Source organism: Mobula birostris, chromosome 4 (genome assembly GCF_030028105.1).
Source record: "Mobula birostris isolate sMobBir1 chromosome 4, sMobBir1.hap1, whole genome shotgun sequence".
NCBI classification, from domain to species: Eukaryota; Metazoa; Chordata; class Chondrichthyes; order Myliobatiformes; family Myliobatidae; genus Mobula; species Mobula birostris.
The window spans coordinates 196,906,196-196,922,687 of record NC_092373.1 but is presented as its reverse complement, the minus strand read 5'-3'; the positions used below and the strand labels follow the sequence as shown (position 1 = coordinate 196,922,687).

The window sequence follows — 16,492 nt, the reverse complement described above, 5'->3', positions numbered from 1 at the left end:
GTTTTTGATTCCAGACTTTGTCTGAGCCCTTACATCCATTTCCACAACCTCTCCACTAACTGTTCTGGCACTCTGGTTCCCATCCCCCTGCAACTCTAGTTTAAGTTCCACCATGCAGTATTAACAAACATTTTCACAGGGATATTAGTACCCCTCCAGTTCAGGTGCAAACTGTTCCTCTTGTACAGGTCCCACCTTCCCTGGAAGAGAGGCCAATGATCCAAAAATCTTATGCCCTCCCTCCTACACCAATTCCTTAGCCACATGTTAAACAGTATAATCTTCTTAGTTCTGGCCTCACTAGCATGTGGTACAGGTAGCAATTGAGAGCACAGAGGTCCTGCCCTTTAACTTAGCACCTAACTCCCTGAACTCCCTTTGCAGAACCTCGTAACTCATCCTACCCATGTCATTGGTACCTGCATGGACAACCACAGCTTCTGGCTGTTCACCCTTCCATTTAAGAATGCAGAGGACTCAGTCCAGGATGTCCCAGACCCTGGCACCCGGGAGCAACATACCACTCAGGAGTCTTGTTTCTCACCCACAGAACCTCCTCTCCATTCCGCTAATGAATCCCTTATCACCACAGCTCGCTTTTCCTACTCTGTGTCTTTCTGCATCACAGAGACCTCACTGCTGTGACGTTCCTCTGCAAGGTCATCCCCGCAACAGTAACCAACATGATATACTTGCTGCTGAGGGGGATGACCGCAGTGGTACTCCTTCACCCCTTCTCCCTTCCTGACCGGTACCCACTTTCCTGTGTCCTGCACCTCGGGTGTAACTACCTCTCTAAATGACCCTTCAGCCCCCCTGAATGATCTGGAGTTCATCCAGTTCCATCTCCAACTCCTCAAGTGTACGCACTTCTCACAGTTGTGGTTGTCAGGGACACTACAGGTCTCTCTGCATTTCCACATCCTTCAAGAGAAGCATTCCACTATCTTGCCTGGCATCTCTACTATTCTAAATGATCAAATGTGAAAAAGGTGGTTGGGGGGGGGGGGCGGGAAGGATTCTCTACATCTTTTCTTTTTTTTGCCTTCTCTAACTGAAGCTCTTTGCTGAAGGCTCAAAGAAAAGCTAAAGCTTCAAAATCTCCGCTCTAACTCTGTCCACTCATACGATGGCCACTCCGCCTGCCCCTGCCTTCCTTTAATTTGTTCTTGATAACGAATCTCAAACAGCAACTAGTCACTGGTCAAAGCTCCAAAAAACTGCCCCGAGTTGCTGCCTTTTACACTCGGTCACTAATCCCGAGTGAAATTCCTTCCTCTCAAGCTCCTGATCTCCCAATTGGTCGCTGGCCAAAGCTGGTCCAAGAGTGATTGACTAGGACATTTTAGTTGTGATCACATGACCCTGTTGGACAAAGGTAATGCAAAATACTGCAGGTCCGGTTCACTGATTTATTTGCAAGACTGACGGGGATAGAGCTGCGTGGCCTTTGAACTAAGGGTGTCAAAGGTTCAAGATGGTTTACTGTCATTCTTCAGTACATGAGTGTAAGGAAGAATGAAATGATTGTTACTCCTGTCTGATGCAGCATAAATACACAATAAACATAAAGAACACTATGAAAATAAAAAATATATATAAAAACAATCTTTTAGGACACAAGGTACAAGTAATTGTATATACATTGTCTGATTACATTAACATAAAGTGACACTAGGTAATGTGTATGTTGTGGTGGTAGTGGGGGAGTGTGGTGGGGTAGGTTCGAGAGGTGTTGATCAGCCTGACAGCTTGGGGGAAGTAACACTTTGAGGCTTGTGGTGTGGTGTGTCTTCCTTAATGAAAATGGAACAAATAGTCCCTAAGCAGGGTGGGTGGGATCCTTTATGATATTGCTAGCCTTTTATCCTGCACCTTTCTGTATACATGTCCTTGATGGCGGGAAGTTGAGTATCAGTGATGCGCTGGGAAGTTTTAACTATCAGCTATAGAGCCGTCCCATCCGCCACAGTGCAGTTTCCATACCACACAGTGATGGAGCATGTTAGGATGCTCTCAAATCCACATTTGTAGAAGGTCAGGTATTGATGTGCATAGCCCTTCCGTCTCCACAGAAAGATGATGCACGCCAGAGGGTACAGTGCAAAAGTCTTATGCACATGGAAAACAATTCTGTAAAGCAAAGGTGCTTTCAAAACTAATGAAATGAAAAGCTTCTAATTATCAAAGACTTTACTACAGAGAGCAGTAAACAGTAAAAAAAACTAAATCAAATCAATATTTGGTGTGAGCACCCTTTGCCTTTTAAACAGCATCATTTCTTTTAGGTACACTATCGTGCAGTTCTATAAGAAAATCAGCTGGTAGGTTGTTCCAAGCATCTTGGAGAACTTGCCACAGTTCTTCTACAGACTTTGGCTGTCTTACTTGCTTCTGTCTCTCCAGGTAATCCCAGCCAGCTTCGATGATATTGAGGTCAGAGCTTTTTTAAAGTCATTCCATCTGAAACCATATAAAAAATCTCGGGTGCCAAAGACTTTTGCACCGTACTGCAGGTAAAATGGCCATATCCAGAGGAATGAGAGAAGAACCAAAGTGTGAACACTCACCTGATTATCCTCTGCTCATTGGGGTCATAAAGCGACATAAAGAGTTCGGCCTCTTCCCCGATTTTACAGACAAAGTTGCGGACCCAGATGAAAAGGCTGTGTGTGGGTGATGAAGAAAACCGAGCAAATCTGCTGCACTCATTCTGGTTCTGAAACTGTCCAAGAGTGGGAATGAAAGCGTCTGAGATTAGCATCTTTTGCATGGTATCAACTACCCGCCCTCCTTAAAACAGCAGTCAATAATTTATTCTCTGCGAACAAGCCTCCCCTCTGTGGACACTGTCTATCCCATGGCAGTTAGTGCTATCACTTTGTAGTACCACCGATTTTGGGGTTCGATTCCCACTGTCATCTGTAACGGGGTTTCCTCCAGTTGCTCTGCTTTCTTGGACATCCCAAAGACGCACTGTTATGTTTATGGCTAGTTACTAGTGGGCATGCTATGTTGGCACTGGACGTGCAGCAATACTTGCAGATCACCTCTAGCAAAATCCTCTATGACTTGATTAGACACATGACACCGCATAATCCGATGTTTTGATGTACGTGACAAATAAAGCACACGAGTCTCTGCACGCACCACATTATTCTCCACAAATTCTGCCATCTTCAATGGGATCCTACCACCGAACACATTTTTATCTCCACCCCCATTTTTCTCTTTCGGCAGGAATCAAGAGGGAAAATAAGTCAACCGTGTAGGAATGGAGAAGCAGACTAGATGGGCCAAATGCCCTACGTCTGCTACTACATAAGACCATAAGGCTTTAAGGTCATAAGATATAGGAGCAGAATTAGGCCACTTGGCCCACTTAGTCTGCTCCGCTATTTCATCATGGCTGGTCTAATTTAACTATCAGCCCTTATTTCTTGCCTTCTCCCCGTATCCCTTCATGCCCAAGCCAATCAAGAACCTATCAAACTCTGTTTTAAATATACATTAAAAACTTGGCCCTCACAGCTGCATGTGGCAAAGAATTCCACAGATTCACCGCTCTCTGGCTAAATAAATCCCTCCTCATCAAAGGTTCTAAAAGGACGCCCCTCTATTCTGAGGCTCTGTCCTCTGCTCTTCAAATCTCCCACTATAGGAAATATCCTCTCCACATCCACTCTATCAAGGCCTTTTACCATTCAATAGGTTTCAATGAGGTCACCCCTCATTGTTCTGAGTTCTAATGAATACAGAGCCAAAGCCATCAAACGCTCTTCATCCTGGAATCATTTTCGTGAATCTCCTTTGAACCCTCTCCAGTTTCAGCATATCCTTTCTAAGATTTCTAAGGAGTGTGAGAGGTCATTAGATAGAGGTGTACAAGATGATAAGAGGCATAGATTGAGCGGACAGCTAAAGACTCTTTCCCAGGGCAGAAATGGGTAATATGAGGGGGCATAATCTTAAGGTGATTGCAGAAACTCATACATGGGATGACAGAGGTAGTTTTTTTATATACACGGAGTGGCGGGGGTGTGGAACACCCATCCAGAGTTGGTGATGGGAACATGTACATTATGGGCATTCAACAGACTCATAGATAGGCACATAGGCGATAGAAAAATTGAGGGATATGTGGGAGGGAAAGCTTAGATTGATCTTAGAGTAGGTGAAAAAGACAGCACAACATTATAGGCCGAAGGGCCTGTACTGTGCAGTTCGATTCTATGCTCTATATAGCAAATTGTGGCCTGAATGGCCTGTTCCCATGCTGTACTGTTCTGTGCTCTAACAAAGACACAGTACTGTCATACCTGAGAAGTATTTTGAGAATGACACCTCCCTGCATTTAGCTTCAACTCTAAGACCTTTTACAGAATTTAGGACCGTGCACTTGGGTGATAAATACTCTCAGACATCAAATCCCAATTCCAAAGTTGAGTATCCCGATCAGTCATGGAGCACAAGATGGCTGCCAGCATGCCCACTCCTTCCAAGCACCACAGGAAGGGAGAAGTTGTTCCAATGGCCTCTTACCGTCTCCTCCCGGATCCTCTCTGTGATGTGCTGCGCTGCCCGCTTGTGTGCTTGAAAGAGGCTGATGACACTTGTGTGGTCGGGATCGAGGATGTTGCCGTTCTCGTCTCGAACAACGAGATCCAGTTCCAGCATTCTGCAACAGGAGGAGGGAGACATTCATTTAGGGGTGAACTGGCAAAGCACTTGGAAATACACAGCAGGCCAAGCAGCGTCTGTGGGTAGGAACTGTCAATGTCACTGACATTGGTGTCTCCATTTCAGTGAGCAACATGCAAAATGCTGGAGGAACTCAGCAGGTCAGGCAGCATCTGTGGAGAAAAATGAACAGTAGTGTCAATTCAATTCAAGTTCAATTGTCATTCAACCATACATGAATACCTATGTGTGTACTGTCGTGTCATTACTAGATACATGACCCACTGCCTCAAGAAGGTAATATCCACCATCAAAGATGCACGACCATCTGCACCATGCCATCTTATCGCAGCTACCATTGGGAAGGAGATACAGAAGGCTGAAGTCTCAAACCAGCAGCTACCTCCGGTCAACATCCCTTATTCTGGCATTTTACCCTTTCCTTTCCAGTCCTGAAGAAGGGTCTCTGCCCGAAACATCGACTGTTTATTCATTTCTACAGATGCTACCTGACCTGCTGAGCTTCTCCAGAATTTTGGGTGTGTTGCCCTGGCTTCCCAGAATCTGTAGAATTTCTAGTGTTTATAACTTGTCTATAATGCAGCGTCCAGGCTGGGGCCTGTGCTGCCTCCGCTTCTCTTCATCACCCCCTGCCCCCAACACCCCAGTGTTCGCTTGGCAGAAGACAAGCTCTGCTGTGCTCGTCTGCAGATTTTGGCAGAGTTGGATGCTTCAAGTTTGGACTCTTTTATTGAGCGGCTGTATCCTTCTATTTTATATGTGCTATGTGTGCTTTGTGCTGTGTGTGACTGTTGGTGCTGTGTTTTGCAACTTGACCCCAGAGTAACGTTGTTTCGTTTGGCTATACTGTATTCATGAGAATTCATGTATGGTTGAATGACAATTAAATTTGAATTGAATTGAACTTCCCTTAGTTCTTCAACTAACCTGCACAAACCCAAACACTAACTCAGTACAGCAACACTATCAACTCTTTGCACGCCAATGTATTTGCTATTTTTGCTATAATTGTAGCCTTTCTTGTATCATTTTAGAACACCAAACATAGAATAGCATAGCACAGGAACAGGCCCTGCGGCCTACAGTGTTGTGCCGAATGAGTTAGAGTCAAATACCCAACTAATCCCTCTGCCTACACAACATCTATCTCCTTTCAATACCTGTGCATTAAGTGTTTAGGCAGGCACATGGATGAGAGGAAAATGCAGAGCTATGTCGGAAGGAAGGGTTAGATAGATCACAGCGTAGGTTAAAAGTTTGGCACAACTTGATGGGCCAAAGGGCCTGTACTGTGCTGTAATGCAATGGACATGGAGAGGATGTTTCCCATAGTGGGGAAGTCTAGAACCAGAGGTTAAAAGGTCGGCACAACATCGCGGGCCTAACGGCCTGTACTGCACTGTACTGTTTGATGTCTATGCATCCGTTGTATTTGTCTCCAGCATTACCCCTGGCAGCACATTCTAGTCACCCACTACTCTCTGTGTTAACTAAAACTTACCCTGTACATCTCCTTTGAACTTAACCCCCTCTCACTTTAAATGCAAGTTCTCTGTTATTAGATATTTTGACCCGGGGGGAAAAGATAAAGGCAGTCTTAAGGATGTCCATTTAGAACAGAGATGAAGAGAGATTTCTTTAGCCCAGGGGTCCCCAACCTTTTTTATGCAATGAATTTCTACGACTAACTGAAGGGTCTGTGGACCCCAGGCTGGCAACCCCTGCTTTAACCAGAAGATGGGGAATCCTTTGAACTCATTGCCACAGACAACTGTGGAGGCCAAATCACTGGGTGTACTTACAGCAAGGGTTGATAGGTTGTTGATCTATATGTGCATCAAAGGCAGGAGAATGGAGTTAAGAGGGATAATAATTTAGTCATGATCAAATGGCAGGGCAGACTAGATGATCTGAATGGGCAAATTCATCTGCTGTGTCTTATGGTCTTATCCTCTATCTGTGCCTCTCATAATCTTATAAAGCTCGACCAGGTCTCTCCTTAGACTCTGTACCTCCACAGAGAATGTCCCAGGACAGCCAGCCACAAAGGACCATGTTCTGAAGTTGAATTCAATCCACTCTAAAGCTGCGTGCAAGACACAAAACAACGGAGACTTCAAACATACTTGTTCCCAACGTCTATTTTGGTGGTGACCTCCTGTTTCAGGTCTTTCAGCTCGTCTTGTGGCAATGTCCCCGAGAGAAGCTGAGATCTCTTTTCTATCAAGTTGCACATCATCGAGGTAACCTGTCGAAACTTGTTCACCTGAGCAGTCTGAAATAAGTCAAAAAGAGAAAAATATATAATGTTACCTTTGAGAATTTGGATTTTGATCGCCAGTATATTTAAGTTGCAGTTATACACTTGGAGACCACCTTATTAGATACACCTGTATACCTGACCATTAATGCAAATATCTCATCAGCCAATCACATGACAGCAACTCACTGCATAAGAGCATGGTGAAGAGGTTCAGTTGTTGTTCAGACCAAACATCAGAATGGGGAAGAAATGTGATCTAGGGGTCTTTCACCGTGGAATGATTGTTGCTGCTGTTTTGAGTATCTCACTGGAATTTTCACGCACAACAGTCCCTGGAGTTTACAGAGAATGGTGTGAAAAACAAAAACATCCAGTGGGCAGTAGTTCTGTGAGTGAAAAACACCTGGTTAATGAGAGAGGAGAATGGTCTGTAATGGCTGCCTACCCCTTATGGTTCAAGCTGACAGCAAGATGACAGTAACTCAAATAGGTGCACGTTACCACAGTGGTGTGCTTAAAAGCATCTTGGAACACACAACACATCGAACCTTGAAGCAGAAGAACATGAACATACGTTCATGACCATGGCCTCTTTACTAGATATCTAATAAAGTGGCCACTGGGTGTAGGAAGCTAGAAAATGTGCCTGAAGGGCCTGCTTTTACACAGAATTTACTCTGTGATTACACCCTGAAGAGAAATACAACAAATGTTCTGCTGGAAGAGGTCCGCAGGTTGAGCAGTATTTGAGGTGAAAAGCAATTGTCAAAGCCCTGCATCGGGACACAGAATGCTGGCAATTCCTTTCCTCCTACAGATGCTGCTCAAACCCCTCAGTTCTTCCAGCAGATTGTGTGCTGCTTCACATTCCATCATCGGTGGTCCTTGGTATCTTCTGAGGAGAAGTGCAGTGTTCACTTCATTCTAAATCGTATTGTGTGGCCAATGCCAGGGATAGATATCTAATCTGTACTTCCACCAAGTAATATGACCGGAATCAAAGGCCTCCATTGGCCAGGGTCAACCATGGATATTGTGTGCTCGCTGTCTAAATACGCAAGTCTGGGCAGAACAATATGGAGAACGAGCTGTTAATCTGACTGGAATAGAAACAGAAAATGCTACAGGTGAACTGGTCAGGCAGCAAAGAGACACAGTGCTAACATTTCAGGTTGAAGACATGTTGCCAGAAAAATCATCGGCGAGTCCCGGAGGTCAAAGCCTAGTGTTCAAGGATCAGCAGGTCGTGAGGTCAACCCTGAGCATCAAGGCCCGAGTGTTGAAAGGGAAGACCGGACGTGGAGGCCTGTTAGCCAGAGCCCAAGGCTGTGAATCTCTGCAAGTCCACTGGGGAAGACAAAGGTCCAACGTCTGCGAGTATGAGTCGGAGTCGGAGTCCACTGGAGGCTGAAGGCAGCCTGTCCTGGGGCTGGAGGACTACATGTGTGCGTGGGTGGGAGGGAGGAACGGGGCTTCTTTTACTGTTTGTAGATTTTTTGCTGTTGTGTTCTACGTAGTTCTGCTGAACATTGTGGGCATGATATATTGGTGCGTGAAAGCGAGGCGACACTTGTGGGCTCTCCCCAGCACACCTTTGGCTGTGTTGGTTGCTTACACAAATGACACACTTCTCTGTGTGTTTCTATGTAAACGTGTTAAATAAATTTTGTTAGAATAGTACAGCACAGTACAGGCCCTTCGGCCCACAATGTTGTGCCGACCCTCAAAACCTGCCTCCCATATACCCCCCCCCACCTTAAATTCCTCCATATACCTGTCTAGTAGTCTCTTAAACTTCACTAGTGTATCTGCCTCCACCACTGACTCAGGCAGTGCATTCCACGCACCAACCACTCTCTGAGTAAAAAACCTTCCTCTAATATCCCCCTTGAACTTCCCACCCCTTACCTTAAAGCCATGTCCTCTTGTATTGAGCAGTGGTGCCCTGGAGAAGAGGCGCTGGCTGTCCACTCTATCTATTCCTCTTATTATCTTGTACACCTCTATCATGTCTCCTCTCATCCTCCTTCTCTCCAAAGAGTAAAGCGCTAGCTCCCTTAATCTCTGATCATAATGCATACTTTCTAAACCAGGCAGCATCCTGGTGAATCTCCTCTGTACCCTTTCCAATGCTTCCACATCCTTCCTACAGTGAGGCGACCAGAACTGGACACAGTACTCCAAGTGTGGCCTAACCAGACTTTATAGAGCTGTATCATTACATCGCGACTCTTAAACTCTATCCCTCGACTTACAAAAGCTAACACCCCATAAGCTTTCTTAACTACCCTATCTACTTGTACGGCAACTTTCCGAGATGTGTGGACATGTACCCCCAGATCCCTCTGCTCCTCCACACTACCAAGTAACCTGCCATTTACTTTGTACTCTGCCTTGGAGTTTGTCCTTCCAAAGTGTACCACCTCACACTTCTCCGTGTTGAACCCCATCTGCCACTTCTCAGCCCACTTCTGCATCTTATCAATGTCTCTCTGCAATCTTCAACAACCCTCTACACTATCTACAACACACAAACTTTGTGTCGTCTGCAAACTTGCCAACCCACCCTTCTACCCCTACATCCAGGTCATTAATAAAAATCACAAAGAGTAGAGGTCCTAGAACAGATCCTTGTGGGACACCACTAGTCACAACCCTCCAATCTGAATGTACTCCCTCCACCATGACCCTCTGCCTTCTGCAGGCAAGCCAATTCTGAATCCACCTGGCCAAACTTCCCTGGATCCCATGCCTTCTGATTTTCTGAATAAGCCTACCGTGTGGAACCTTGTCAAATGCCTTACTAAATTCCATATAGATCACACCCACTGCAATACCCTCATCTATATGCCTGGTCACCTCCTCAAAGAACTCTATCAGGCTTGTTAGATACGATCTGCCCTTCACAAAGCCATGCTGACTGTCCCTGATCAGACCATGATTCTCTAAATGCCCAGAGATCCTATCTCTAAGAATCTTTTCCAACAGCTTTCCCACCACAGACGTAAGGCTCACTGGTCTATAATTACCCGGACTATCCCTACTACCTTTTTTGAACAAATGGACAACATTCACCTCCCTCCAGTCCTCCGGTACCGTTCCCGTGGACAATGAGGACGTAAAGATCCTAGCCAGAGGCTCAGCAATCTCTTCCCTCGCCTCATGGAGCTGCCTGGGGAATATTCCGTCAGGCCCCGGGGACTTATCCATCCTAATGAATTTTAACAACTCCAACACCTCTTCTCCCTTAATATCAACATGCTCCAGAACATCAACCTCACTCATATTGTCCTCACCGTCATCAAGTTCCCTCTCATTGGTGAATACTGAAGAGAAGTATTCATTGAGGACCTCGCTCACTTCCACAGCCTCCAGGCACATCTTCCCACCTTTATCTCTAATCGGTCCTACCTTCACTCCTGTCATCCTTTTGTTCTTCACATAATTGAAGAATGCCTTGGGGTTTTCCTTTACCCTACTTGCCAAGGCCTTCTCATGTCCCCCTTTTGCTCTCCTCAGTCCCTTCTTAAAATTCTTTCTTGCTACCCTACATTCCTCAATAGACCCATCTTGAATCCTGATTTTGTATATTGGACCTTGATCTTTATGAAGGAGGTGTGAGACTATGGAACTGACTTCCACAGGGAGTGGTTACTACAATCAGAGAGGAGATACAGGACACTGAAGATCCACACTCAACAATTTGGGAACAGTTTCTTCCCCTCCGCCATCAGATTTCTGAATAGCCATTGAACCATGAGCATGGCCCCATTTCTCTTTTGCACTACCTATTTTCTGATTATGTAACATAGTAACATGTTCCGCACTGTTGCCACAAAACAACACATTTTACCACTTCTGCCAGTGACAGCAAACCTGATCCTGATTCTAATTCACAGCCAGGTGTGGCAGCAGCTTTGCCCAAGGCCGCGAGAAACTGCAGAGCGCTGTAGGCACAGCTCAGGACATGACGGAATCCACTCTCTTCTGCATTGACGGTCTACTCTTCCCGCTGCCATGGGAAAGCAGGCAACATAATCCAGGACCTCTTCAACCCCAGTCATTCCTTTCCTAGCTCTCCTTGCATCATATAGAAAATACTAAAGCCTGAAAGCACAGGCTTAAGGATGTTTTCGACCCTTCTGTTATAAGACTATTGAACTGGCCTCTTGTATTATAAGATTGAGCCTTGACCTCAGGATCTAGCTCATTGTGGCCTTGCATGTTGTTCCTCTGCATATACAGTAATAACAAATTTTGTATTCAGTTTTCCTTTTTAGCACCTCAGTGTGTTGTGTATAAATCTGAGTGGATGCCATGCTTCAAGGAAGCTTTGCTCTGTATCTTCATACATGTGACAATATCTAATGATCCAGTTTCCATAATACTATGTAACTCTCAATGTCAAAGGCAAAGTAAATTTAGTATCAAGTGACAAGTGAGGTTTAATGTCATTTAACTACACACATGTATACAATGTATATAGAAATGAGACAACGTTTCTTTGAACGAGGTTGAAAAACATAACATACTTATGGATATCGTGTGTGAGGGTAAGGATAAAATCTGCAGATGAATCGCACACAAATAAAGGCATCCGTTAGTCTTGCGAGACCATGGATCTGCGCCTGGAAAGTCTTCACTCTCCAGGGTGCAGGTCTGGGCAAAGTTGTATGGAAGACTGGCAGTTGTCCATGCTGCAAGCCTCCCCTCTCCACAATACCGATGTTGTCCAAGGGAAGGGCATTGGGACCCATACAGCTTGGCACCAGTGTCGTCGCAGAGCAATGTGTGATTAAGTGCCTTGCTCAAGGACACAACATGTTCCCTCGGCTGGGGCTCGAACTCACAACCTTCAGGTCGCTAGTCCAGTGCCTTAACCACTTGGCCACGTGCACACAAATAACAAATTAAAGTGCACTAATATTAAATATCATAACGAACAGAACGGATTAACCAGTGACACTTCAAATACAACGTGGCCAGGAGTTCAGGGGCCCAGTGGCCTGGGGGAAGAAACTGTTTCCCATCCTGAACGTTCTTGTTTTTATGTATCGGAGTCTCCTGCCTGATGCTAGAAAGTCAAAGAGGGTGCTGGATGGATGGGTGGGATACTTAATGATACTTAGGGGCCTGTGTATGCAGCACTCCTGATAAATGTCCCTGATGGTTGGTAGGAAGATCCCTATGATCCTCTCAGCTATTCTCACCATCCTTTGTAGGGACTTCTGGTCTGATGCTCAGCTGCTTCCATACCAGATGGAGATGCAACTTGTCAGGATGCTCTTGATGGTGCTGCTGTAAAACGCTGTTAAGATGGGTGGTGGAAGCCTTGCTTGCCTCATTCTTCTTAGGTGGTGGAAGTGCTGCTGTACCTTTTTGCTCAGGGAGATGATATTAAAGGGACAGGTGAGGTCACCTGTGATGTGATCTCCCAGGAACTTGGTGCACTTAACTCTCTCCACAGAGGAGCCATGTATTCGCAGAGGAGAATGGTTTGTCTGCATCTTCCTGAACTCCACAATGATTTCCTTTGTCTTCTTCACATTCAGGCCTAGGTTGTACTTCTCACAACAATCCACCAGCCGCTCCACTTCCTCTCTATACTCCGTCTTGTCATTGTTCTTGATAAGGTCGATCATCGCTGTGTCATCTGCAAACTTGATAATACGTTTTGAGCTGGATCCTGCGACACAGCCATGCGTCAGCAGAGTGAACCTTGGGGAGCACTAGTGCTCAGCGTAATGGGACGAGAGACATTGCTGCCCACTCGGAAAAACTGTGGCCTTACTGTTAAGAACGTATATGTACGTATATGTCATTATACGCTACCTTGAGATTCATTTCTTTGCAGAGATTTAGAAGAAAGTGAAGCAATTCAATAGAATTTTAAGAAAACTGCACATAAAGACTGACAAACAGCTAATAAGGCAAACTGTGCAGACAAGTATATAATTCTCTCATCAGGGCTTGTACACAAGCTTGGCTCGTTAGCTAACAGTCATGTGACTCAGCGATAAGAAGGCCACCTTCTATAAGCAACACACATCTAGGGTTGGTATGATTTGGGTTAAACCAAACAGGAACATTGGAATGCTTCAGGGAGGGTCATGAATTGTAGTGAATGCTGTGTAAATACTGCCCCATGTAGAGTTGTTTGCCAGAGAAATAACAGATCGTACATCAGCATAAAATTACAGAGGAAATATATTTACCAGTATATCTACTTTAGCAATCAGTTAACAGAAAAAGAGAAGAAAAATAAAAGGGCCCATTGCAGTTAAACCAGTCCAAATGCGCTCGTTTCTGAAGTAGTCAGGTTGCTTCACTTTGATTAGTCACACACTGAACCCATGATCTGCCTCCAGCCACAGCTCAAACTTCCCTTGAAGACCATTTCAAACGAACTGGCTAACTCGAGAATATTGGCAACTCCTTCTGTTGAGCATTCATCTCCACAAATCACTTCTTACAAAAGGGTCTCCCCTCTGAGCAACTTCCCTCGTGCTCTTCTCTGCACCTCCTCACAAAAGACCCCAAACCAAACTACTGTCCTTCAGAAATCTGGTCCCACCCAGCTCTCCCAAATCTTCCATAGCATCCCACTGGGCAAAAAGTTACAACACGTTACCAAACCAAACCTGATTGACTGACGCAACATTCCTAGGCTGATCAAATATCTCAGCCGAAGCCAAATCACTAGTCTACTAACAGACACAGTGTTTTCAGAAAACTGCTGAAATAAAAATACCTCACAGCATAGCAGTAGAAATCTCAACCAGGGCATTACATTCTCCCTCCACCAAAATAGTCATGTCCTTATGACTTTGGAACTTATTAAGCCATTAATAATTACAGAGTATTCAAATGAATATTGTGATTTCAGGACACCCCCCAATCCATTTGTAAATGGAAGTAACATATCTCACTTTTGGGATTGACACCACAGTCTGTTTCCCTGGTGCAGCATATGCCAGCCTATCTGGGGATCTCCTGACTCTCTGAGAACTCCTTATCTCAGCTTCAGCTTCTTCCGCCTCAGCCTCTCCTTGTGACCTTTTAGGGGATGCCTCCCCCCGTCCATCACTTGTACCTTCCTGCTCCCTGACTGAACTCAGCCTCCTTTAGTTTAAGCAGGTGCTGCCGAACATCTTCCGCTGGTGCGAACCAACGAGACCTCTCTCAGAAAGGGGTCTCCTCCGGCACTCTAGCTACTCCTCCAGGACACAACATAACAGGTCCGGATTGGGTGCAGCACCAAGTTCCTTGTTTATGCTCATCATCCTGCTTAGGAAGAACTTGCACCTTCTCAAAAGCAGCTCTGAACACTGGATGAGTGGACAAGGTTTTCAAAAAATACTCCTCAGTTCTCTCCTTGCATGCTCCCTTCTCGCAATGGGAGTATTTGTTGCCACAAGAATGGAAGCTCCAACTTTTTCAACCAGATCCAGGCAGACCAACACCAGTGTATCAACAGTCTCAGCTACTCCCAATTTCTGCTTCCGAAAACTCCAGTTTCAATGACAAGTAAGTATCATATGGGTAATTATCAGCTCCAAGCCCCCAAATCTTAAAGGCAGCACTCACAACACGCTGGAGGAACTCAGCAGGTCGGACAGCATCCGTGGAAAAGATCGGTCGACGTTTCGGGCCGGAACCCTTCGTCAGGACTGTAGAGGGAAGGGGCAGAGGCCCTATAAAGAAGATGGGGGAGGGTGGGAAGGAGAAGGCTGGTAGGTTCCAGGTGAAAAACCAGTAAGGGGAAAGACGAAGGGGTGGGGGTGGGGGAGGGGAAGCAGGGAGGTGATAGGCAGGAAAGGTGAAGAAAGAATAGGGGAAAACACAATGGGTAGTAGAAGGAGGCGGAACCAAGAGGGAGGTGATAGGCAGCTGGGGGAGGGGGCAGAGTGAAATAGGGATGGGGAAGGGAGGGGGAGGGAATTACCGGAAGTTGGAGAATTCTATGTTCATACCAAGGGACTGGAGACTACCTAGACAGTATATGAGGTGTTGCTCCTCCAACCTGAGTTTAGCCTCATCATGGCAGTAGAGGAGGCCATGTATGGACATATCTGAATGGGAGTGGGAAGCAGAGTTGAAGTGGGTGGCTAGCAGGAGATCCTGTCTGTTTTGGCGGACGGAGCGGAGGTGCTCGACGAAGTGGTCCCCCAATCTGCGTCGGGTTTCACCGATGTAGGGAAGGCCGCACTGGGAGCACCGGATGCAATAGATGACCCCAACAGACTCACAAGTGAAGTGTTGCCTCACTTGGAAGTACTGTTTGGGGCCCTGAGTGGGGGCAAGGGTTCCAGCCCGAAGCGTTGACCAATCTTTTCCACGGATGCTGCCCGACCTGCTGAGTTCCTCCAGCGTGTTGTGAGTGTTGCTTTGACCCCAGCATCTGCAGACTATTTTGTGTTTACAAATCTTAAAGGCACCGAGTAGCATCAACGGTAAACGGATCTGTAAAGTAACTTGAGTCAAGTATGGCTCCAGCATAAATACCTTCAATCGGTGTGGATACATCAGAGCTTGGTCCCACTGAACCTTCAGGAATAGTGTTTTGCACTTTAGTATTTGCCTTGATACACTGATTGGAACATATCCTCTCTGAGACGCCAGCCCATTCCTTTACTGGGTCCCTCTGTAGTTTTGCTTCTTTTCTTCTGTTTGATGAACTGCTGATTTACTTTTTGAAGATATTCCTATCCCTCACAGTCTCGCTTGAAATAACTATCTTCTCCACAGTTGTAGCAGAAAATACCAGTCGCCTCTCTAGCCAAAAGTCTCTTTTCAGCAGCATTCCTCTGCTTAGTAGGTCCTACAGGTGGGTCGGGTTCCCAACGGACGTGTCACATTCAGCTGAAACATTAGCAGACGTCCATTGTGTCAGCTCTGCTCGACGGTTTTTCACCTCATTGGAATTTGCTTTTGGAAGCATTCTGCTCCTTGATCACGTTTTCCTCCTCCTCTCTAACTCAGTAAAACATGGAGGAGGGCGCATCTTATGGGTCATCCGAATACGTAGAGCAATCTGTCATGTGACAGCGCGTCCTTCACAACTTGCTCCAACCTTAAGCAATTTTTTCCCAGACAGCTGAATGCTCCCTTTGTGGCACAAACAGTGCAGCAGCTTCTCCAACCTGAAAAGGTCGGCATTTCTCGTTCCTCCTGAAATGTATGCCTATACTTCATCCTATAATCAGGTGCACTTTCAGTAGTGCCAAAACCATCTTTCAGAGCTTGCATATAGTTAGCTGACGTGGCTAATGGGCTTTCTGCCTTCAGGAACCTCACTATATCAGCCACCGGACCCTTTAAACTCTCTACTAGTCTCTGTTTTTTTCATACTGTCTGAGCACTGCTATTCATCCAGTAACTGAGAGTCTGCTCAGCCTAATCCTCATGTTCTTCTTCTCCATCGGGTGTGGGCCTGGCTGCAGAGAACACTCCCAGTCTATGATAACCTTGCTCTTCGCGGATACACTTCTGCATTTATCAACCAGTGATCTAATAGCCAAAACCAGC

At 45.7% G+C, this 16,492-nt stretch overlaps 1 protein-coding gene across 1 annotated transcript in view; it reads right to left on the bottom strand.

Moving 5' to 3' along the window:
* The window catches only part of LOC140196859 (dedicator of cytokinesis protein 2-like), a 1,243,024-nt gene that overhangs the window by 1,036,538 nt on the left and 189,994 nt on the right, over window positions 1-16,492 (bottom strand). Inside the window, exons 6-8 of the mRNA XM_072256747.1 lie at window positions 6,828-6,976; window positions 4,543-4,678; window positions 2,571-2,725 (exon numbers count right to left, since the gene is read on the bottom strand). Of these exons, the coding sequence (XP_072112848.1) occupies window positions 2,571-2,725; window positions 4,543-4,678; window positions 6,828-6,976 (440 nt within the window). The remainder of the gene's footprint in view (window positions 1-2,570; window positions 2,726-4,542; window positions 4,679-6,827; window positions 6,977-16,492) is intronic.